Source organism: Scyliorhinus torazame, chromosome 6 (assembly GCF_047496885.1).
Source record: "Scyliorhinus torazame isolate Kashiwa2021f chromosome 6, sScyTor2.1, whole genome shotgun sequence".
Classification (NCBI taxonomy): domain Eukaryota; kingdom Metazoa; phylum Chordata; class Chondrichthyes; order Carcharhiniformes; family Scyliorhinidae; genus Scyliorhinus; species Scyliorhinus torazame.
Genome location: NC_092712.1, coordinates 222,249,001 through 222,273,764, shown reverse-complemented (window position 1 = coordinate 222,273,764; position 24,764 = coordinate 222,249,001). Strand labels below are relative to the sequence as shown.

The window sequence follows — 24,764 nt, the reverse complement described above, 5'->3', positions numbered from 1 at the left end:
TGCATAAACTCTACTTTCTAGGCTATTTCTATAACTAACAGGCCTATACTTAGCTTCGGACTGGCACACCAGGTCAGGGGAACAAATGGCCTTTCGTTCAGGTCCTGAGTCTGCGGGATTCAAAAGCTGGTATGGACTGGTAGCTAGGAGCGCCTATCTCGTAGCGAGCATTGACTTGAGACTTACTTGTTTGGAGGCAACAAGACAGGTCACTGTCAAGGGTTGGTTCAAGTTGCTGAGTGACCCTGCCAAAGAAGGACGATTTGAACTTGGGGGCTTTACGTTATAGTCCCCAGGGGCTTCCCGCCCTTCGGGGCGGACCCCGTATCTGGTTCCAAGTGATTGGACTACTTTCCGATCACTTGGATCGATTTCTCCAATGCTGGAGCGGTTCCCTGATCGCTAGGCGGTCCTAAGTGTCCATTGGCCTTCCTTTGTCTTGGCTCCTGCTGGTGCCGAGGAATCTGGCTTGGCTTTGTTTACCTTAACTGTTGCCATTGTGCCTGGGAATCGCACATTACTATGTAGATGGCTGCTACATTACTATGCAGATGGCTGCTGGTTTCGGTGCTGTCTGGTTGTTTTGCAGCTTCCAATATACATGATTTCTGTATTTGCTAGTCTTTGCCGGTGTTGGCTGAATTTCCCTTCAGCCTTTGCGGTTCTCCATTTTAAGTCGGGAAGTGGCTACAGCAAGGTATTACTCCAACCAGTGGCGAGTTTCCCTCTGACTCCCATTGAATTGTCTAACAATAAGGCTTATCCAGGGACCTTTAAATTACCTAATCTAAGGAAAGTTTGCAAAGTGCAAACAGCAGGAACTTGTAATTGCACAATTCGACACCTGTAACCACAGTATCTGAAAGATGGACCGTGTAGTTAGAAGAATTGGCTCATTTGGCTGTTGCTCTCTTGGAGCGGACATGACCTCTTCCATGGAACACGTACATAGGACGAATAAATATGCAGCTCTTGACTCACTTGTTTTATCATAACCTAGGACCAACATTGCACATACAACATACTCAGCGAATAGAAGAGACCTCCGGACAAGAAGAAATCTGGCCAGTTCTAATGGGGTAATATCTACCTTATGTCAAAAGCTGCGAGACAAATTTGTGATCATTTGTAGAGCATAAGATTTGAATACATAGTGCATTTTATTGAAATTTAGTTAATAAAATTGTGTTGAATCATAAGTTCAGAGTTTGTTTGATACGTAACTGTTAGACCTCTTGTAAGAAACAGAGACGGAGGTTCAACAGTTCAATTTTGTGATAATCTGGCATTGGTGATGCTGTTGACCTCTGGAGGAGGCTGAGCTAGATCATCCGCTTGGAAAATTTGGTTGGAGATGGTTGCAAATGTCTTATGCACTGGTCTGCAGGGCTCCACAATCATTGAAGATGGGGCTGTTTATGCAGCCTCCTGATACATTGCTTAATTGTCCATAACCATTCATGACTGATGTGGCAGGACTGCAGAGCATTGATCTTGTCTGTTGATTTGGGGGAACACTTAGCTCTTGTTTATCATATGCTGCTTCCTTATTCTGGCTTGTAGGTAGTCCTGTGTCATAGCTTTACCTCATTTTTAGTTATGTGTATACTGCTGATGCTGACATCCTCTCTTATGCTTGCACAAAACCTGTCAAATACAGATGAATCTGTGACAGGTAGATCGGTGAGGCTGAGGTCTAGTAGGTTTTTCCCTCATGTTGATTCCTTCATTGCCTGCCGCTGTCTTGGTCTGGCAGGTATGCTCTTCAGGATTTGACTGGCTCAGTCAGTAGTAGAGCCACTCTTGATGATGGGGGTTGAACTTTCCCACCCAGAGGACAGTTAGGCCTGGATACTCTGTGCTTCTTCCAAATGTGTTCAACATGGAGGAGTATTGATTCATCAGCTGGGGGAGGGTGGTAGGTGGTTGCAAATGTCTTATGCACAGGTCTACAGGGCTCCACAATCATTGAAGATGGGGCTGTAGGAGGTTTCTTGCCTTCGACCTGATGTCATGAAACTAATGTGATTTGGAGTCAACGTTGAGAACTCCCTGGGCAGCTACCTCCCAATTAAAGTGTGGCCACCTTGTGGGTCTTTTTTGTCAGTGGGATTTGATCTCATGTCCCTGACCATTGGGCCAGGCAGCTGGATTACTATTTAAGTAACATTAACTCTCTGCTACCGTTCCAGTAATGGTTAAAAACGTCCCTTCTTTTCTGTTGGAGAATTACATTTTTTTCTTTAGTTTTCCTTTTTCTTAATCTCTCCCTTGCTTAATCTTTCTACCTTTCCTGTTCTTCATTTCACTTTTTGTGCACGATTTTAAATTGAGCTAATTGTTCGAACTTTCACTTTCTGGTTTAGCCTCTGTGGTCAGGGAATTCGATAAGAGTTGAAAGCAACCATGGGGAACATAATGCATAATTAACCAGCTGCTTCCAATGCCTGCAGCATGCAAATTCTGTTTAAATAATTGCCGAGTAGAGCCAGCACGAACTGCACTATTGAGTGTCTGAAAGCCTGCGCAGGAGGCACAAAAACACGAGCAGCCTGCACGAGTTGAAGTTAGCCCCTACAACTTAAAACTAGTCTGCACATTTTAAGTTAGGCTGCACATTTTGGTTGGAGCACGGGCTGATGGTCATTCCAAAAGTGATTTTGTCTTGGGAAAACACAACAATTGCTCAGCGTGGCAGGGATCAGGCACCCAACACCTTCCAATGCTGCACCGAGGGCCGTAATGGAGAGATGTGATCCATCCAAAGGGGACCTTAAGGCTCTTCGACATACTCTCAGAAGGCAGTAGGACCATAATGATGAGCAATGCCAAGACTCTAATCCCAAGGGCATGTGCCACAAGAAGTTAAAGGATTTGGATTTGTTTTATTGTCATGTGTACCGAGGTACAGTGAAAAGTATTGTTCTGCGTACAGTCCAGACAATGTGGTATTATCAGGTATTGCGGTACCTAAGAGGCTGATGACCATTGGTTAAACCTAGGAGTTTACCATTGGCTGTTGATACGTAGCTCCGCCCTGACAGGCGGAGTATAAGAACCGTGGCCATCCCAGCAGCCTTCACTTTCTGTACCGAAGCTGCTGGGGAACAAGTTCTAGTCGATTAAAGCCTTCAGTTATGAAATCACTTCGTCTTGAGTGTAATTGATCGTGCATCAGACAGATCATTCCATACATGAAAAAAAACATAGGACATACATAAATACACAATGTAAATACATAGGCACAGGCAACGGGTGAGCATACAGAGTGCAGTACTATTCAGTAGAGAAGGTGCGTGAAGAGATCAGTTCAGTCCAGAAGAGGGTTATTCAGGAGTCTGGTAACAGTGGGGAAGAAGCTGTTTTTGAATCTGTTAGTGCGTGTTCTCAGACTTTCGTATCTCCTGCCCGATGGAAGAAGTTGGAAGACTGGGGGGTGTCTTTGATTATGCTGCCTGCTTTCCCAAGGCAGCGAGAGGTGTAGACCGAATCAATGGATGGGAGGCGGGTTTGGGTGATAGACTGGGCTGTGTTCACGACTCTCTGTAATGTCTTACTGTCTTGGAGTTTTCTGCTCCAGACTGGAAGAAGCCAGACACTTAAACGTTAATCTCCATGGTTATCACCACAACCACAGGCAATGCCATCCTTACCCTGCTCTAAGTTAGCAGTTGCAGGTGCAGATATCAGTGAGGACGTCTTTCTTGAAGCAGAAACAAACTGCTCGTCACTGAGAGCCTGGTAGGAAAATTCCTCTCTGAAGACCCTGTGCGGATATGGCCACCTGCTTCGGACCTTTTTTTCCCATCCTCTTCCTTCTTCTCCCAGCAGTTTTTCCTGCTTTGTGTCACCTATGCTTATTGCCCCCATTATGCTGAAGACCAAGGGGGCTACAAGCTACTGTACCCATGTCTGATTCTAAGCATCTTGCATAGAATCCATAAAATCAGGACAATGTCCAAAAATGTGTAGGTTAGGTGGATCGGCCGAGATAGATTGCACCTTAGTATCTCTGGATGTGCAGTTTAAATTACATGGTGAAGGGGATACTGGGGAGTGGATATGGCTCTTTCTAAGGCTCTGTGCAGACTTATTGGGCCGAATAGCCTCCTTCTGCACTGTAGGGATTCTAAGTATGTCCTTTACATGTGCCACATCATTTCCTGTAGACTTTAGTAACTTTAAACAACTCTGAAAACTACTAATTCCAGTAAGAACAATAAGAATCAATCCACAACTAACCGGTAAGGAATTGAAAGTCCCTTTTAAATAGTGTTGGTTGTGGATCCTTCTTGCTGGTGAATGAGTGTTTAGTTCTGAAAGACCAAAAGATGGCTCTGAACTCCAAAATGGCAGTGCTGGCATCAAAACAGCATTTTATGTTGATTAGCGTCACAATCTGCCTCCTCTGCATACTTCCAACAGATGCTACCTGCCACATTAGCTAACACCATCGCCAAAATGTTGTCTGCACGTGGGGAAACATGGGGCACAATTCAGCGTAGTCAAGTTAAAATCTGCTGAACGGCGCAATTAGGATGATTCTCAGTGGCTGCAGGGCCGACAAACAACCCACTATCTATCGGCAATTGCCATATTTTCTGAACTCGGAATTGCTATATTTTCTCCTCGCGGAAGCCGCACTAGAGGGATTCCTGCTGGTGAGCTAAAGGCTCCTTGCAGATCGGTGCACCATTTTGGAAGGCTTCATGGACCCCCCTTTCAGGAACCTCCACCACCTGGCAAAGCCCCGCAGGCTCGACCCTTTGCAATGTCAATCTTGCACCTAAGCACCCTGGCAGTGCCCCTGGCAGGGTGGCACTGCCAGGGTGCCAGGCTGGCATGCCTGGGTGCCGGGTTAGTGCCAGGGTGCCACTCTTGCCCACCCCTCCGGGGGATCTCCAATGACTAGGAGACCCACCCCCAGCTGTCATTGCAACTGGTCCATGTTTGTGTGGGCCAGTACTAACCGGCACTCTGGCGAGCTTTCCCAGATGCAGCTGTTGCGTCCCGGGCACTGGGTGAATCTGGATTCCAGGTATTTAAATGAGCCCCATTTAAATATTCAGATCTAGATCTCGCCCAACGGGAGCAAGATCCAGATCACGTTGGGAGGAGCGAATAGTGTGACTTGCGATTGGCCCTGTGCAGAGCACAATTTGGAGCTTGCGCTTGATTCATCCGTTACACCCGGATCTGTGCTGGGCACAATGGGACCACTGAATTGCCCCCATATGCATGTTCCAGGATGCCATTTTAGTGTTGTTAAAAATTGGTGCTGCAGATCAACATTTTAGGCTAACATGGCTCTGGAAGAATTCTCCAATATGGTTAAGCAGTCATGCTGCTGCTTGCCCTGTTCACACTCCCAGCTACATTGTATTTTAAAAAAATATATATATTTTATTCAAAATTTTTGGCCAACCATAACAGTACATTGTGTATCTTTTACACAGTAATATAACAATATAAATAACAATGGCCAGTTTTTTTAAACAAGAAATAAATAATATATAAACAACATCAAAATTAAAAAACAAAACTAAATGGCAACTGCCTTGTCCCAAATAAATACTCTCCAAAAATACAATTCAGCAGTCCAGTATACAATTACCTATAACAACAACCTATACATATTATACTTATACACTAACATCCCTGAGAGTCCTTCTGGTTCCTCTTCCCCCCCCCCCCCCCCCCCCCCCGGGTTGCTGCTGCTGTCTTCTTCTTTTCCATTCCCTCTATCTTTCTGTGAGGTATTCGACGAACGGTTGCCACCGCCTGGTGAACCCTTGAGCCGATCCCCTTAGGACGAACTTAATCCGTTCCAGCTTTATAAACCCTGCCATGTCATTTATCCAGGTCTCCACACCCGGGGGCATGGCTTCCTTCCACATCAACAGTATCCTGCGCCGGGCTACTAGGGACGCAAAGGCCAAAACATCAGCCTCTTTCACCTCCTGCACTCCCGGCTCTTCTGAAACCCCGAATATAGCCAGCCCCCAGCTTGGTTCGACCTGGACCCCCACCACCTTCGAAAGCACCTTTGTCACCCCCACCCAAAACCCCTGTAGTGCCGGACATGACCAGAACATGTGGGTGTGATTCGCTGGGCTTCTCGAGCATCTCGCACACCTATCCTCTACTCCAAAAAATTTACTGAGCCGTGCTCCAGTCATATGCGCCCTGTGTAACACCTTAAATTGTATCAGGCTTAGCCTGGCACACGAGGACGATGAGTTTACCCTACTTAGGGCATCAGCCCACAGCCCCTCCTCAATCTCCTCCCCCAGCTCTTCTTCCCATTTCCCTTTAAGCTCATCTACCATAATCTCCCCCTCATTTCCCTATATATGTCTGATACCTTACCGTCCCCCACCCATGTCTTTGAGATCACTCTGTCCTGCACCTCCTGCGTCGGGAGCTGCGGGAATTCCCTCACCTGTTGCCTCGCAAAAGCCCTCAGTTGCATAGACCGGAATGCATTCCCTTGGGGCAACCCATATTTTTCGGTCAGCGCTCCCAGACTTGCAAACGTCCCATCTACAAATAGATCTCTCAATTGTGTTACTCCTGCTCTTTGCCATGTTCCAAATCCCCCATCCATTCTCTCCGGAGCAAACCTATGGTTATTTCTTATCGGGGACCACACCGAGGCTCCCGTCTTTCCCCTATGCCGTCTCCACTGCCCCCAAATTTTCAGAGTAGCCACCACCACCGGGCTTGTGGTGTATTTCTTCGGTGAGAACGGCAACGGCGCCGTCACCATAGCTTGTAGGCTAGTCCCCCTGCAGGACGCCCTCTCCAATCTCTTCCACGCCGCTCCCTCCTCTTCTCCCATCCACTTACATACCATTGAGATATTGGCGGCCCAGTAGTACTCACTTAGGCTCGGCAGTGCCAGCCCCCCCCTATCCCTACTACGCTGCAAAATTCCCTTCCTCACTCTCGGGGTCTTCCCGGCCCCCACAAAACTCATGATACTCTTCTCAATCCTTTTGAAAAAAGCCTTCGTGATCACCACCGGGAGGCACTGAAACACAAAGAGGAATCTCGCCTTTTAACCGCCTGCACCCTCCCTGCCAGTGACAGGGATACCATGTCCCATCTCTTGAAGTCTTCCTCCATCTGTTCCACCAACCGCGTTAAATTTAACCTATGCAATGTACCCCAATTCTTGGCTATCTGGATCCCCAAGTATCGAAAGTCCCTTGTTACCTTCCTCAGCGGTAAGTCCTCTATTTCTCTGCTCTGCTCCCCTGGATGCACCACAAACAACTCACTTTTCCCCATGTTCAGTTTATATCCTGAAAATTCTCCAAACTCCCCAAGTATCCGCATTATCTCTGGCATCCCCTCCGCCGGGTCCGCCACATACAACAACAAATCGTCCGCATACAGAGATACCCGGTGTTCTTCTCCTCCCCTGAGTACTCCCCTCCACTTCTTGGAACCCCTCAATGCTATTGCCAGGGGCTCAATCGCCAGTGCAAACAATAATGGGGACAGAGGGCATCCCTGCCTTGTCCCTCTATGGAGCCGAAAGTATGCAGATCCCCGTCCATTCGTGACCACACTCGCCACTGGGGCCCTATACAACAGCTGCACCCATCCAACATACTCATCTCCAAAACCAAATCTCCTCAGCACCTCCCACAGATAATCCCACTCGACTCTATCAAATGCTTTCTCGGCATCCATCGCCACCACTATCTCCGCTTCCCCCTCTGGTGGGGGCACCATCATTACCCCTAGCAGCCTCCGTATATTTGTATTCAGCTGTCTCCCCTTCACAAACCCAGTTTGGTCCTCATGGACCACCCCCGGGACACAATCCTCTATCCTCATTGCCATTACCTTGGCCAGAATCTTAGCGTCTACGTTCAGGAGGGAAATAGGCCTATAGGACCCGCATTGCAGCGGGTCTTTTTCCTTCTTTAGGAGAAGCGATATCGTTGCCTCTGACATAGTCGGGGGCAGCTGTCCCCTTTCCCTCGCCTCATTAAAGATTCTCATCAGTCGCGGGGCGAGCAAGTCCACATATTTCCTGTAAAATTCAACTGGGAATCCATCCGGTCCCGGGGCTTTCCCCGCCTGCATGCTCCTAATTCCTTTCACTACTTCCTCCATTTCGATCTGTGCTCCCAGTCCCACCCTCTCCTGCTCCTCCACCTTAGGAAATTCCAGCTGGTCCAGAAAACACATCATTCTCTCCTTCCCATCCGGGGGCTGAGCTTCATATAATCTTTCATAGAATGCCTTGAACACTCCATTCACTCTCTCCGCTCCCCGCTCCATCTCTCCCTCCTCATCCCTCACTCCCCCTATTTCCCTCGCTGCTCCCCTTTTCCTCAATTGGTGGGCCAGCAACCTGCTCGCCTTCTCCCCATATCCGTACTGTACACCCTGTGCCTTCCTCCACTGTGCCTCTGCAGTACCCGTTGCCACAACTCAAATTCTACGTGTAGCCTTTGCCTTTCCCTGTACAGTCCCTCCTCCGGTGCCTCCGCATATTGCCTGTCCACCCTCAGAAGTTCTTGCAGCAACCGCTCCCGTTCCCTACTCTCCTGCTTTCCTTTATGTGCCCTGATTGATATCATCTCCCCTCTAACCACTGCCTTCAGCGCCTCCCAGACCACTCCCACCTGGACCTCCCCATTATCATTGAGTTACAAGTACTTTTCAATACACCCCCCCACCCTTAGACACACCCCCTCATCCGCCTTTAGTCCCATGTCCATTCTCCAGGGTGGACGCCGTTCTTTTTCCTCCCCTATCTCCAAGTCCACCCAGTGTGGAGCGTGATCCGAAATAGCTATAGCCGTATACTCCGTCCCCCTCACCTTCGGGATCAACGCCCTTCCCAAAACAAAAAAGTCTATTCGCGAATAAGCTTTGTGGACATAGGAGAAAAACGAAAACTCCTTACTCCTAGGTCTGCAAAATCTCCATGGGTCTACTCCTCCCATCTGCTCCATAAAGTCTTTAAGCACCTTGGCTGCTGCCGGCCTCCTTCCAGTCCTGGACCTCGATCTGTCCAGCCCTGGTTCCAGCACCGTGTTAAAATCTCCACCCATTACCAACTTCCCCACCTCTAGGTCCGGGATACGTCCTAACATGCGCTTCATAAAGTTGGCATCATCCCAGTTCGGGGCATATACGTTCACTAAGACCACCGCCTCCCCCTGTAATTTGCCACTCACCATCACGTATCTGCCCCCACTATCCGCCACTATGGTCTTTGCCTCAAACATTACCCGCTTCCCCACTAGTATAGCCACCCCCCTGTTTTTCGCATCTAGCCCCGAATGAAACACCTGCCCCACCCATCCTTTGCGTAGTCTAACCTGGTCTATCAGTTTCAAATGCGTCTCCTGTAACATAACCACATCTGCCTTAAGTTTCTTAAGGTGTGCGAGTACCCGTGCCCTCTTTATCGGCCCGTTCAGCCCTCTCACATTCCACGTGATCAGCCAGGTTGGGGGGCTCTTTACCCCCCCCGCCCTTGTCAATTAGCCATCCCCTTTTATCCAGCTCCTCACCTGGTTCCCACGCAGCTGTGTCCCCCCCAGGCGGTGCCCTCCCGCCCCGCCCACCCCACCCCATACCAGCTCCCCATTCTCCCCAGCAGCAGCGACCCAGTAAATCCCCCCTCCCACCCCCCCCGCTAGATCCCCCACTAGCGTAGTTACACCCCCCATGTTGCTCCCAGAAGTCAGCAAACTCTGGCCGACCTCGGCTTCCCCCGTGACCTCGGCTTGCACCGTGCGACGCCCCCTCCTTCCTGCTTCCCTATTCCCACCATAATTATCATAGCGCGGGAACAAAGCCCGCGCTTCCCTTTTGGCCCCGCCCCCAATGGCCAATGCCCCCAGCTCCTCCACCTCCCTTCCTCCCTCCCCCACAACCTGTGGAAGAGAGAAAAGTTACCGGGTCGCAGGATTAACAACATAAAAATCACCTCTCCCCCCTTTTTCCCCCCTCTTCGTCCCCCATATTCGCCCCACCACTTTGTCTCAAACGTTCTTTTTTAATAACCCGCTTATTCCAATTTCTCTTCAACAATAAATGTCCACGCCTCATCCGCCGTTTCAAAGTAGTGGTGCTTCCCTTGATATGTGGCCCACAGTCTTGCCGGCTGCAGCATTCCAAATTTAATCTTCTTTTTATGAAGCACCGCCTTGGCCCGATTAAAGCTCGCCCTCCTTCTCGCCACCTCCGCACTCCAGTCTTGATATACGCGGATCACCGCGTTCTCCCACCTACTGCTTCGAGTTTTCTTTGCCCATCTGAGGACCATCTCTCTGTCCTTAAAACGGAGGAATCTCACCACTATGGCTCTGGGAATTTCTCGTGCTCTCGGTCCTCGCGCCATCACTCGGTATGCTCCCTCCACCTCCAACGGACCCGTCGTGGCCTCCGCTCCCATTAACGAGTGCAGCATCGTGCTCACATATGCCCCGACGTCCGCCCCTTCTACACCTTCAGGAAGACCAAGAATCCTTAAATTCTTCCTCCTCGCATTATTCTCCAGCACCTTCGGCCTTTCCACACATCGTTTATGGTGTGCCTCGTGCATCTCCGTCTTCACCACCAGGCCCTGTATATCGTCCTCGTTCTCGGCAGCCTTTGTCTTCACGACCCGAAGCTCCCGCTCCTGGGTCTTTTGCTCATCTTTTAGCCTTTCAATCGCCTGTAATATCGGGGCCAACAGCTCCTTCTTCATCTCCTTTTTAAGCTCTTCCACGCAGCGTTTCAAAAACTCGTGTTGTTCAGGGCCCCATATTAAACTGCCACCTTCCGACGCCATCTTGGTTTTTGCTTGCCTTCCTTGCCGCTGCTCTAAAGGATCCACCGCAATCCGGCCACTTTCCTCTCCTTTTTCCATCCGTATCCAGGGGGGATTCTCTTCTGGTTTATCGCACAGTGCTTTTAGCCGTTAAAATTGCCGTTGGGGCTCTTATTAAGAGCCCAAAAGTCCGTTCCACCGGGAGCTGCCGAAACGTGCGACTTAGCTGGTCATCGCCGCACCCGGACGTCCCCAGCTACATTGTCGAGGACACTGTACGCTTTTGGATTTCTTTTATCACTTGTCACAGTACGTAAATCTCACTCAAGGTCTGCGGGCAAGTGTGAATATAGAAAGGTGAATGGACTTTGCTTGCTGCTAAATCCAGGTCAACACAGCTGTATGTTTAGCTTGTCTAAGGGAGACAGCACACGGAGGAAACCCACAGAGTCCGAGGGAGAATGTGCAGACTCCGCACAGTCACCCAAGCTGGGAATCGAACCTGGGATTCTTCACGAATAGTGGCACTGTGCTAGAAACTTGACATGATCGTGGCCACATCAAGATTTGACCCAAGCGGGTTTTGCAGGCGAGTGAGAAACCCTTGTGGAGTTATCGGGTATGTAATTTCAATTCTCTATCAACTCCGCATTGAACCCAAAATTCTTGAACAGGCAGTGTATGGATTTCTAAGCTGTGTGAAACTTTGTGGAACTTGCCAGGATCAACCAGGCAAGAGCACAGTGGGGAGTGCTACTTTCAGCATAACTTATTGCTGCAGTCCTGCCAAGATGAAAGGCTGCTGCTCTCACGTCACTTCTTCTGAAAGTGTGCTTTCATTGCTTGACCGATGATTCCCCATTCCTTGGAAGTTATTTCATCTATCTTTGACTTTGTTAACTTTGATCTGCACCCTTATGGCAGCATTGAAGAAGCTTAAACAGACCTATCGTAAACCTCTGATGAGGAACAAAAGTGACAGTGCCAGCAGCAAAAGGGGCAACAACAACAGCATAGCAGCTGTCTTCTCCTCAGACACGCGCTGCTACACAGTACCGAGGGGATGGGCACAGAGATGGAGCTAGAATGGTGCAGTCCACCAGTTCGGGATACATAGACAGAGGACCAAACTCTCTCGATATGTGTGAGCAACTGTGGCTCTGCAGGCTTGGGCTTTCACAGCAGGTCATTGCTGGTACTCTCACCTGGAACAAAGCCTCCTTCCCAGTGGATCAATCGCCTGTGGTCATCAGGCCATCACTGGACAATGATACCCCCTGTTCTCTGCTTCCAGTTGAAGTTCTTTGCTGTCTCCCCCTGCAAGGATAGAATGCGGAGAGTGCAATAAATGGATTGTGAGGAGAGGAGGGAAAGGCAACATTTATGGAGGGTGACTGTCAGATATGGATGTGAGTTGGCACAAAGATGAAGCTGAGTATTGAGTGTTGGCTGTTTCAATGGGGATGTGGGGAGGTACCTAGAGAAAGAGAGAAATACGTAGAGCTGCAAGATGTGTTGTTTGTTTGTGCAGGAAAACACTGAGAAAGTCAAAATGTGGAATTTGGTACCTGAAACTACATCCACTCACCTTCCTATCCTCTTAAGACCCCTGAAATTCTTTAGGCACTGTTTTCAGTTCAAGTGTTACTGCTCACTTTCTTCGCCATTTCTATCCATGCCTTGCTAGTCTGATAGGCTGGTCTCTTCCTTCTATACTTGAAAATCATTACCTTTTTTAAATCTCTGAAGTCCAAAAGTTGAAGCTCCAGGTAAGAGTCAGGACAGAGGGGGACATCTTTCTTTGTGGTTGCTGAAGCCTCAGGAATCAATGTTCTCCTATTCTGACACTTACCAAGGTCCTTTTAATTAGAAATCTTCCTTTGACTATGTGGTGCATCATCCCATGTGATTGATCAGGAAACCTTGTAGTGGGATGTTATACCATGTCTCAGTTAAAGTTGCTTCAATTACAAATAGGTTCCCAACCTGCTATCATCCCCATCCACATGCCTGTGGGAAAGCAAGTTTGCATTAGACGGACGAGATAAATCAAACAGAAATAAAAAAGTGAACAAATGAACTTACATTTTAAAAAATCTCCAACAATTCATTCACTGGAGGAATGAGATTGCGAATTTTAAATAATTTAATTTCTGGGCCAGAGAGGTTGATTATAACAGAGCCACAAGATACTGATTAGGAATAGAATGATGTTCCCTTCCCAACCCTTGAGATGGGTGCTGAGGTCAATTGCAAGAATACAGCGACCAGCATAGTTGAGATTAGGTAACTCAGCACAGATTGGGATTTGCAAAGATCTGGGAAAGTTTGTTTCTGTCTGGTTTGTTACAGATAGGGGAGAGATCAGGGATAATACCCTTCTTATCCCACCTCACAACTGATCACAATAGATAGGTTTTAAAGGACTACTGTTACTTTAAAGAATAGGAACAAGAAAGGCTTTCTTATAGGTTTAAATTAAAACGAAGAGTAAAAATTTATTTTTTCAACATCTGAAATCTGAATGAATCACCCGCCCCTCACACATAAGGTATACACACAAGAAAAGATTATTCAAAAAAAAAAAAGAGGTAGCATGCACTGATGTCTTTAGAAGAGTCTGAGAAACCGCTTACTTTAGTTCCTCAAGATGATCGTTGGAAATGTCCCAGGCCTGAGAACTTTCTTCCGGTTCATTGAAGAAAAATGGAGACTGGAGGTTTCTACTGCTGAACTCACAAAATTTACTTCAAACAACAAGATTCTGGTTTTCAAGTTGAAGTTGTGATCGAATCCCGGTAGTGAAAAATACAATCTGCAGGTTGAAAATGTTTTGATCATGGTGGGTTTTCTGGGCAGGGTCCTTTCTTCCTTTTGTTGGATGAGATGGCCTCCCTCAGTAATCTTTATGTTCTAGATGAACTTCTCGAGGCTGCTCTTGTGAATTAATATGATATTTCCCATCACAAGCCAGTTTCTCCCATGCAATCACATTATCAAAGTTCCCATTGGCCACACACTGGAGAATGAAAGTTGTCCATTTGAACCTTCTTAAAAAGTGGTTTCCTTCACATCCACCTTTGTGGGTTTTCAATTTGCAGGCAACTGTGGGAAACTGTTGTAATCTCCATTTTCTTCAAATGGAGAATACAGTAACTTAACTCATTTGTGATCTGTTGCCTCATTTGTGATCTGTTGCAATCTGGTGTCTCCGATGGAATGTCCTCAAAAAGGTTGTTTACGTGTTAATGACTTCCCGGAGACTTGCTGGAAACATGCCAAGATGTGAGTCGGTTCCTGTCTGTACAGAAGCCCTGAAAGAAGGTTATTTTTTGACTCTCGTGCGTCCCACTCCACCCACCACTGCCCCTGATTCCATCTTGCCAGGATGGTAAGGATCCTCCTGTTTAAACTCTGTGTGTTTTCTGTTTTCCTTTTATTTTCTTTTGTTTTGGCTCTTTCAATTTTAGTACATGGACAATTAATGTACCTAAAACTTTAAGGTGGACTTCACCTTTAATTTAAGTGGCTGGTGAGGATTGACCTATGATTTAATGCAAAGCACATTGCAAGGAGCTGTTTACATTTCAGATCAACAGATTCCAGGGAAATCAGTGCTGACACACCTTGATGGATTTGGCTGTTGGCCAATGGACTGTATCGAATTGACGTCCTTGTCAAAGGTCCCTGATGATTGGTGGGGTTTTTCTCTGGAATGTTCCTTCCTCTGTGTGACTATGTTTCCTTTTTTAATTTTAATTTTTGGCTTGGAAGCCTAACTCTCTCTCTCTCTCTCGCTCTCTGTGTCTCATCCAATGGATTATTTCTAAAGATTCAAGATAAAAACCTCTCTCTCTCCACAGCCAGACTGTACTGCAAGGAAATCAGTCCAGCCACCAGCTACAGGCAGGGTTCGGGTGTTTAAAACCCTTAAAAAACTTCCAAGGGAAACTCCTTTCTTATATCAGTAGGGCTGTTAGTTATTCTGGTGGAGTAGGAAGCAAGTAAAAATTAAACAGGCCTGAGGCTGTTCCTTTGAGTGAAGGCCCACGTTAATAGAAGTTAAAATGCCTCTCCTGAGGACATCCTATTGTCTGGGAGTACTGACTGAATGCTGCTGCCAGAAGTTGATCTCCAACACTACACTTGTGGCTTTGATCCCTAAGCATCCTGGGAGGACAGCCTACTGCAACGATTTGAACATCAGAAGCAAGGCATCTCCTATTTTCACCTTAATCCCTCTTATTTTACCCCTCATACTCTCTCTGTGTTTGTTTGTCTTGTGTGTGTTTGAGTATAGGGTGGGATGGTAGAGGGGGGGGGGGGGTAGTAGAATAGCTGACTGTTATTCGATTATAATTATTGCATATTTCAACTTTGTTCCTGTTATAAATAAACAGTTATTGCGTTCAATTTACAAATCTGGTGGTTACAATTTATTGAGCTGTCAAGGGGCCAAAGATTCTGCAAATTTTATAGAAATTATTGGTTAATTGACTTGTGTTGGGATTCCGGGGTCTGTGGGGCTGGAATCAATGGTTCCAGCCCAGGTGTCTTCACAGGGTAAATTGTCCATATTATATGATGCTTTTTAAAAGTAAAATTGTCAATTTTCCTTAAGTTAACATATAACGCAGGCTAACAGGTTGGATAAAGACATGAGTGCAGCAGTAAATTAACTTTGAAGTTGGTAAGTATATTGTGATATATACTGGAAACAGCAGATTGTATGTAGTTTGAAATAAGTTGCCGTTTACTAGCTCTTACTGTAATTTTATTTGGTGCTATTTTGATTTTTCTCCTTCCAAGGGTCTAAACATTCATTAGAATCTGTATGGAATAGGCAAAGGATTACATTGAGCAGTCCTTTTGGATGACATTTTGAAAATGCCATATATTGAAATTAAAATCATACCAGCCATAGTCTGTTTATTAGTGGCAAGAAAGGTGATAGTAAAAAAAAAAAATGACAAATCCACATGTCACCAGTGTTAAGGATTGAGTTGATGGCTCAGCTACAAAGGTGTCAGTGGATACATCATGCAGGGTAGTGCTGAAACATTTACGTAAGTCTGGGGAATAATGTGGTGAATTCAAACATTTCTGGCCGAGCACAAGAATGACCCTGGGAGATCCATAAATATATAATAAATCAGATTAAACCAGCACAGCCTCAGGATAATAAAATGTAGGCATTTACCTCATTAAATGTACCCACAATCACCTTCTATTGTAATGTAACAAACTGGTATGAAATACGTGACAGCACAAAACTAAAACTAACGTACGTTAATAATATGCCAAAGAGCTACTTCAGATTTCTCAGTTTGTTTTTCCAGCACTGTCGGTATTATACGAATAGCCAGTAGATTTTCCATAACATTGCAATCATAAACACTAAATTCTGTAGTTTCTAATACTTCTAGCAGTCCAGTTGCAATCCTTATGAAACAGTTTCTCCACAAGTATAATGCAGCAAATTTACTGAAGCAATACATGATGGGATGGCTAAGAGGTACGATATAAAAAAGCTTACTGACACTCAATTGTGTAGAACTTTTCAGATAAAAATGGGTACATTTTTTAACAACAGTCTCCCAATTATGTTGGTAAATGGTTAGGCCAGCAATAAAAATTTTCAACCAGTCCAGCTATTGGCTGCACAAGTAGTTTGATGTCATTTTCAGGTAGACCTCAAAATGGGTGACTAATGCATCAGCTCTAAAGAAGTATGTCATTTGTCAGTGGGTGGAGTGCACCTTGCATGTGCTCCTGCAGGTGTTGTGTAGTCTAACTGGTGGTTCAGGAAATGACCTGAAAAAGTTTTGTATAATGATTTTTTTGGGGGGCTGCAAAAATATTCAGGCCCTCTGTCATCCACTCATTGGCTCTCCACCATATGGGCCTGTTGTCTGGCTTGACTCCAATGTAGAGTTGTTGGATTCCCAGCATCTGTTGCCCCGAGTGAGGAATTAACTATGTACATTCACGGAATCAGACCATTTAGATGAGATTCACCTTTAGAATGGTTTGTGCTCCTTGAAATGGGTATACATATGGCCTGCCCACCACTTGCTTGAAGTGTACTCTAGTTGAAGATCATCTGCAATATCTGTAATAATCACCTGGCTTTTACGATGTGAAGAACAGTGAGGTTATCTGTGACCTCATTATTAAAGTGAAAATCAAGCAGCAATTTCCTATGATTGCACCATGCGCAGTTAGATACAGAAACCAGGAAGTTGCTATCCATATGGGCCCGTTCCTCCAGAAACTTTCTCCAACAATATCCTGCTGAAAGACTTAACGTTTAAATACATGAAAGACATGGATTTGTGTGCCTACCTGCTAAATACATCAGAAGTGTTAGGGATTTTGATTTTAGTCTGACAAGTACTAATTAAAGCCAGTGGCCTTGAAAATTGCCTTTTACAAGTGCAGCATCTCAATCCATCAGATTTCAATTATTGTTGGAGATGTAAAACATTCTTCTCTCTTTTATCTCTTGCTTAACCCAATTTTTCTTTCCAGCTGTTTTGCTTTCTATACAAAATTTTACATTGAATTAAACATTCTAACAATTTCTGCTTTAACCTTTCCAATTCGTCAATCTGATTGGTTCTAGAGAATACTGGCTAAGAGAATATACAGTTGCTTGCCCTATTCACATATATCTCAGGTTTCCTGCAGAGAGCACTGTGCCAAATGCTGAATAATTAACGGCAAGGTCCAGTACAAAATTCCAAAGAAAGTCTAAAGCTAAGTGAAGTGTAATGAACAGGTGGCACCGTTAGTTCACCGTTGTCACGAAAATCCTGCACACTACTTCCTGTTTGTTAATTTGCTTCCTTTCTAAACGTCTCTTTATCTCAGTTATTTGCATTATAATTTTGCATTTATTCTATTGTCCGTAATAGATTTACAATTGACACACTTTCTTCATCTCTACTGTGATGATCCCCAATAACCTGAAACAAACGGAATCCCAAACAACCTCAATGAAAGGAATGGATGGAGAAGATTTTAATTTTTTGAACTTTCGTTGTAACAATGAAACCAAAAATCAACGTAAAATTGAGTATGCATTAACAGACAAATGGTATTTTGATACAAATGGTGAAGTTCACTTTAAATAGTCGATACAACAAAGGTAGGTCTCTCAGATTTCTTCAGTTGTTCCATCACCATAGCAAAGCTGCGAGGTCCCACATTGCTCTTTTCCCAGGTAAGGTTTCACTTTTCTTTCCACAAATTATTAGGTCAGGAGTCCCATCCAACCACCGCTTTATCGTTCCTGTGCTTCACATGTACAATGCCCACCCAAAGATGTAATTTCCAGATCCGCACGACACTTGCTCCTGCAATTAGGTCTTTTTGGTCTCCTTCACCAGCTGTGTCACAATTTCCCACCTCAGCTGCCTTACATTCACAACTTCACTATGCCGGTCCTGATTTTCTTCAGCTAGAAAACCCACTCATAGCTTTATTTAACAGCCTGTCTGAGCTGTTCTTTTCTTGGAGAACTTTTCAGCTTTCCTGCCTGTTCACCAGGTAATTGTGTCTGTGTTCTCCAACAGTACAACAAGCTGGTACACTATATCCACCAATTAGCTTTTATTCACCTTTTCTAGTTACGTAGTTTTCATCCCCAAAGCAAGGTTAAGTTACTATTCAGAAATGGCCTCTTAGCCAGGAAGTCCAATTACACATCCCAAATTATTTCAGTTTCACCTTGAGTGAAATGAGATTGTTACAGACACCTGTCAGTTCTCAACAATGGCTAAAAGATTGGACCAGATGCCATAATTTTTTCAAGTTTTAAGATGGTGTGGAAAGAGCAATTCATTGCAGGAGTGATAATATCAGAAATGGGGCTTGGTTATTTTAGAAACAACCTTTATTAAAAGAAAAGAAAACAATACTTAAACTTCAACCCTAAAAATAACAGATGAGCAGATTACATGCAGTTTCTTAACCTCAAAACACTAGTTCCCATTAAACAGCACTTTAACAGAACATGTAGCTCTCATGCAACTTTCAAAGGCAGGCAAATGCAATACTTGAATTCACGAAGCAATTTTTCTTCTGGCAGGGACATTCATTCTGAAACCCTTTTGCAAAGACTGCCTCGGTGGCATCTTTCATGACCGTCTTGGACGAATTCCAAAGCCTTTCTTCTCTGTAACTTTCATGATCTCTCTCGGTCGATTTCCAAAGCCTTCACTCTCGTTTGATTTCCAAAGCCTTCTCCTCTGTAATTGTTCAGAACAGCATTCTTTCTGAGTCATGTCCATATGACTCTTCTGAAAAACATGTCCTTGGTCAAGCAAATTAATGGAAAAGGGGAAGGCTTTGGGAAGAAGTGTGACAAACTCGGCACTTTGCAAAAAGATTGCATTTGTGAGATATCCTGTTATACGAGGGGGATATTAGGAAATTGGATCCAGAAATGAGACCCCAATGTAGCATGCAATTTAGGGGTTAAACAGACTGTTCAGCCCCTCAAATAAAGATTCTCTGCTAGTGCTTCCAGGCTAGAACCCATCACCATTATCTTGGCTGTTTGATTGCCCACTCCATTTATACAAAAGAACAGAGTCATGCTATTGATATGCAACTTACCTCCCATTGACAGATAAGGAAGTCATCAGACAATGGGCTAATAGCTGGTCAGACCAAAGTGTCGCGAACTACAATGGATCTCGGGCATCCTGTGTATTCCTACTAATGTGTTTAAGTCTGACTGGGACAATGTAACTCAGCGAGGTGTGGGTTTATCCCTCTGACTCTGTGCTAACAGGTTTATTTCCCTCAGTCTGTTTAACCCCTAAATTGCCTGCTACATTGGGGTCTCATTTCAAACCCAATTTCCTAATATCTCCCTCACACAACAGGATATCTCACAAATGCAAGCTTTTTGCAAAGTGCCAAGTTTGTCACGCTTCTTCCCAAAGCCTTCCCTTTTTCCATTCATTTGATGGACCAAGAACATGTTTTTCATAGAGTCAGGTGGATGTGACTCTTGGTGATGCGATGGACGAGACCGTTTTATCTCCCAGGAGGCCTTTCACTGGACGAGATCCAGATTAACATATTTTAAACCAAAACACTTGACAAAACAGAAAATACTGGACAATCTCAGCAAGTCTGACAGCACCTTGGAGGGATAAGGGAGCTAACATTTTGAGTCTGGATGTCTCTTTGTCAATGCTAGAAAGAACTGGAAATGGGGTCAGATTTATACTGTAGGGGGGAGCATGGAGCGGTGGGGCTGGATAGGGGGCCAGCGATAGGTGGAGATTGACAAAGATGTCGAGGACAGAAGACAAAAGGAATGTAAAGGGGGTTGATTAAGGCTAAGAAGGGTGCTGATAGTGGCACAGATTAGAATGTGTGAATGGCAGAACATAAGTGAGCAGCGTGCCAAAGGCCAACTAGGACCAGTTGGCTCAAGTGGAGTGGGGGGAAGGGGGAACAATGGTGAAGGAAAAACAGATCAATGGAAGAAATTAAAATGAATCGATAGAAATAAAAATGGGGTGAAAGTGGAGGAGAAAGTTAACAGTCTGAAGTTGTTGAATTCAATGTTAAGTCCGAAAAGCTGTAATGTGCCTAATCGGAAGATGAGGTGCTGCTCCTCCAGTTTGCTCTGGGCTTCACTGGAACATTGCAGCAGGCCAAGGGTGGACATGTGGACGTGAGAGCAGGACGGTGAGTTGAAATGGCAAGTGACAAGAAAGTCTAGGTCCTGCTTGAGGGTGGACCGGAGGTGTTCTGCAAAGCGGCCACCAATCTGCTTGCTTATCACCAGAAGCTTATTTACTGGTTTAGTGATTTTTAAAAATTGCTTCACATTTAGTTAATGGGCTATTTGAGCTAATCATCATGTCTAAAGATAAAAGAGTTAAATTAAACTAATTACAATTCATTTTTTCCTCACAATGTTTTAAGGGATATGACTTTTACTGAGTGGTACTCTTGAGGTATATCAAACTTTGAGAAATATCTTTTAATTTTAGTTTGATCAAAGTACTCTCCTACTGCTGACCTTTGACTAGCAGGAGCACATATTGAAAATTCAACTGCATGTTCCTCATGGTTTTCCAAACATTAATTTTACTGGACTCAAGCCCAGATTTCTGGCAGAATGTGCTTATAGATTACTGTTTCTGTTTCTTCCAGGTACTGCAGATGTACCTGCCATTCTGTGGAATATCCATTTCAAATGCCAAACTCTTTGCAGCATCCCGCAAGGAATATGACAGAAGCAGGGTACGTGTTCTTGAGTAGTATGGTTCATAGTTTGAACTAAAATGCAGAGGGATTAATTCTGACTTGAGTGATAACACAAAATGGATATGTTTGATTCAGCTGCCTGCTGTACATTTTACCAAATTTTGATTTGTGTTGAAGTGATTGGAAATGAAAAGCAAGAGATGTAAAACAAGACGCTGATTTGTATTTTACATTTTTGCTTGTAGTTAAAATTATCTGTGGGACAGTTTGAAAACGTTGCTTCTCAACTAATCAAGGCTAAAACATTTTATTAGCAAAATTTGAAATTAGTTTCAGATTACCAATCAAATAAATCATTTTTGTTGAATTTTTACTAATTCTATTGCAGTGATAAAGACTTCAAGTCTGCTGTTACGTCAATGACAGTTGGACCCACATGTTTACGTTGTGATTGGTGCAGTATATTCAAGCTCAATAACAGATAACGGGTTTCACCCCAGTACCATCCTCTTGTGACTAATCCTTCTACAAGGAGGGGAAAAAGACCAGAGAATAGCAATCTTTCTTTCGGGATGGAATGACGGTGAATTGGATCATTGTCATTGATTTAAAAGGACATTGTCATACTTTTATTTTCCAGTTTCAGCTTACAGTAGACAATAGTTCTAATTGCTAAAAATTAACAGTGGTCCTACCAAACTTTACAAAATTATAGTTGTCAGTTTGTAATCAACACTGACACTAAGGTATAGTGTTAAGGGAGTGCTCATTGTCAGAAGCATTGTCCTTCAGATAAACCAAGGACTTTCTCTTGTGGCTGAATGAGCACTAAATATCCCAAGATGCTATTCGATGAAAATCAGGAAGTTCTCTCAATGTTTTGATCAATATTCATTCCTCAATCTACTGCCAAAGGCAGATTAACTAACACCTCATTGCTGTTTGTGAAGCATTGCAGATATTTCTGTACTGCTTCATATAACATGCAATGTACTTGAAAAATAATTTGCTCCTTTACAGCAATTCATGATGTTTCAACAGGATAAAGCAATGTATAGATGAAAATAACTTCATTTATCTTAGCTGTTTAAATGGCACAAGTCAAACTAACAATACAATGGCCAGTTACTCCACTGTAAGATGGATGGGAACCCTGATCTTTTTCCTTGCTCCAGCCATTCTGTCTCTTAGATTCTGTACATTCGGTTAATGTGTAGCGTGTTGATTTTCAAATCCTGCCGTATTTTAGTATATTAAGTTTTGTGCTGTCCTATTCACCTATTGTTTATTGCTGGCGTTCATTAATCCTATTAATTATGGTTTCAGGCATTGCTTGAGGTTGTCAATGACTTGTTTGAAGAGCAAACAGAGCTGGAGAAGGTTGTTAGGAAGATCATGCAACGGGCGCTGACCCTGTTGCAATGTGAACGATGTTCTGTTCTCCTACTGGAAGATATTGAATCTCCTGTAAGTGTTTTATTGTTTTGTTTGTTTTAGCCACAATAACCAACATTTCATGAGAAGAACGTCCGTGATTTATAGTTTTCACTGAAATTTTATTTGCTTTGGTCACCTTTTTTTTCACACAACTTCTCTCTAGCACATGAATTCAAATCCAGCTTAGACTGATGCAATGAAAGTCTTTGCCTTTTACTGGTAGAAAGATCTTACACCTGAACTAAATTGTAACCGTTTCAACTTTTGAAAAAAAGACAATAATATTTGGAGCACTATAGTGCTAAACAAAAGTGCAGCATGCCAAATTTCCACTTCCCTACCTTGAGTTTATTCTTAAAATGAATGGTATTTTGCAATATATTCTTTGTTGTTTTCACTTATGACTTATGACAATTCAAAATAAGCATGTTTGCCATCCACTTTATTCATTGTAACCCGTCCTGATTTAGTACGGTTAAGTTTATATCATGTTAAGCTGAATGTTTAATTCATGATTTGTGCAGCGTTTCTTTATTTTTCTTTATTTATTTTATTCATTTACGGTATGTGACCGTTGTTGGTTGGGTCAACATTTATTGCCCATCGCTAGTTGCCCAACAGAAGGTGGTGGTGAGTTGCTTTCTTGAAACGCTGCAGTCCTTGAGGTATAGGTACACCCACTGTACTGTTAGGGAGGGAGTTCCAGGATGTTGCCGCAGCGGCAGTGATGGAGCGGTGATATATTTCCAAGTCAGGGTTGTGAGTAACTTGGAGGGGAACCTCCAGGTGGTGGGGTTCCCAAGTATCTGCTGCTCTTGTCCTTCTAGGTGGTAGTGTTCGTGGTTTTGGAAGGTGTTGTTTAAGGACCCTTGGTGAGTTACTGCAGGGCATCTTGTAGATGGTACATATGGCTGCCACTGTTCGTCGGTGGTTGAGTGTTTGAATGTTTGTGGATGGGGGAGCAATCAAGCGGACTGCTTTGTCCTGGATGGTTTCGAGCTTCTTGAGTGTTGTTGGAGCTGTACTCATACTGGCATTTGGAGCGTATTCCATTACACTCCTGTAGACAAGCTTTGGGGGGTCAGGAGGTGACTTACTCGCCGTAGGATTCATAGGGCTGGATTGTCCGCAGCCCGACGTCAAAATCGCGTTTGGTGCGGGGCGGAGAATCCAATTTCACGCTGAATGGGGCCCGGCAATTCTCCGGGACCCGAGATTCAGCGTGATCGCGGAGTACTCCGCGCGACAGGGGGGCCATTGCCAGAGGCCCGCCCAGCGATCCTCCGCTCTCAACCGGCTGGGTTCCCGACGGCATGGTTCGAACCACCTTTCGCTGTTTGCAAAGCTCGCGTGGCGACTGCGGACTCAGTCCACGACCGCCCTAGTGGGGGGGCGAGGCGATCGGGGAAGGTGGGGTGGGGCCTTATAGGCGGCCGGGGGACAGATCAGCGGGGTCAGATCTTTGGCCGTGCGGCCGATCGGGAGGGCCTACATTTTTCGGCTGCCTCCGCGTCCAGTCCGCCATGGCATTCGGCACAGCCGCTGGAGGTCGCCGCCATGCGCATGCGCGGACTCAAAACTGGAAGTGCGGGGACCCGTATCCGCAGCTAAAGCTGCGTGAATCACTCCGGGTCCCAGCTAGCCCCCTGCAGGTGAGTGAATTGGCTGATCTTTTTTAAAGGAAACACAGAGTGAAATGCCAGCGTTTTTATGCCAGCGTGGGGGCATATTGTCCAGGTCTTGCTGGATTTGGACATGGACTGCTTCATTATCTGAGGAGTCACGAATGGTGCTGAACATTGTGCAGTCATCCGCAAACATCCTCATTTCTAACCTTATAATGGATGGGAGGTCATTGATGAAGCAGCTGAAGATGGTTGGGCCTAGGACCCTACCCTGAGGAACTCCAGCAGTGATGTCCTGGAGCTGAGATGATTGCCCTCCAACCACCACAACCATCATCCTTTGTGCTAAGTATGACTCCAACCAGTGGAGAGCTTCCCCACTGATTCCCATTGACTCCAGTTTAGATAGGGCTTCTTGATGCTGCCAAATGCTGGCTTGGTCAAATGTTGCCTTGATGTCAAGGGCAGTCACTCTCACCTCACCTCTGACATTCAGCTCTTTTGTCCATGTTTGAACCAAGGCTATAATGAGGCCAGGAGCTGAGTGACCCTGGCAGAACCCAAACTGAGCGTCCGTGAGCAGGTTATTGCTGAATAAGTGCACTGTTAATAACTCCTTCCATCACTTTGCTGATGATGGAGAGTAGACTGATAGGGCGGTAATTGGCTGGGTTGGA

General features: G+C 45.0%; 1 protein-coding gene across 5 annotated transcripts in view; it reads left to right on the top strand.

The window, feature by feature from the left end:
* pde11al (phosphodiesterase 11a, like) overlaps positions 1-24,764 on the top strand; it is a 476,822-nt gene that overhangs the window by 189,165 nt on the left and 262,893 nt on the right. For 3 of the 5 annotated variants that reach the window (XM_072509449.1, XM_072509448.1, XM_072509447.1), the window contains exons 3-4: positions 20,972-21,061; positions 22,352-22,492. In XM_072509449.1, the coding sequence (XP_072365550.1) occupies positions 20,972-21,061; positions 22,352-22,492 (231 nt within the window). Of the gene's footprint in view, positions 1-20,971; positions 21,062-21,463; positions 21,480-22,351; positions 22,493-24,764 lie in introns of those variants that run through there. The other 2 variants (XM_072509450.1, XM_072509451.1) reach the window with 2 other exon arrangements.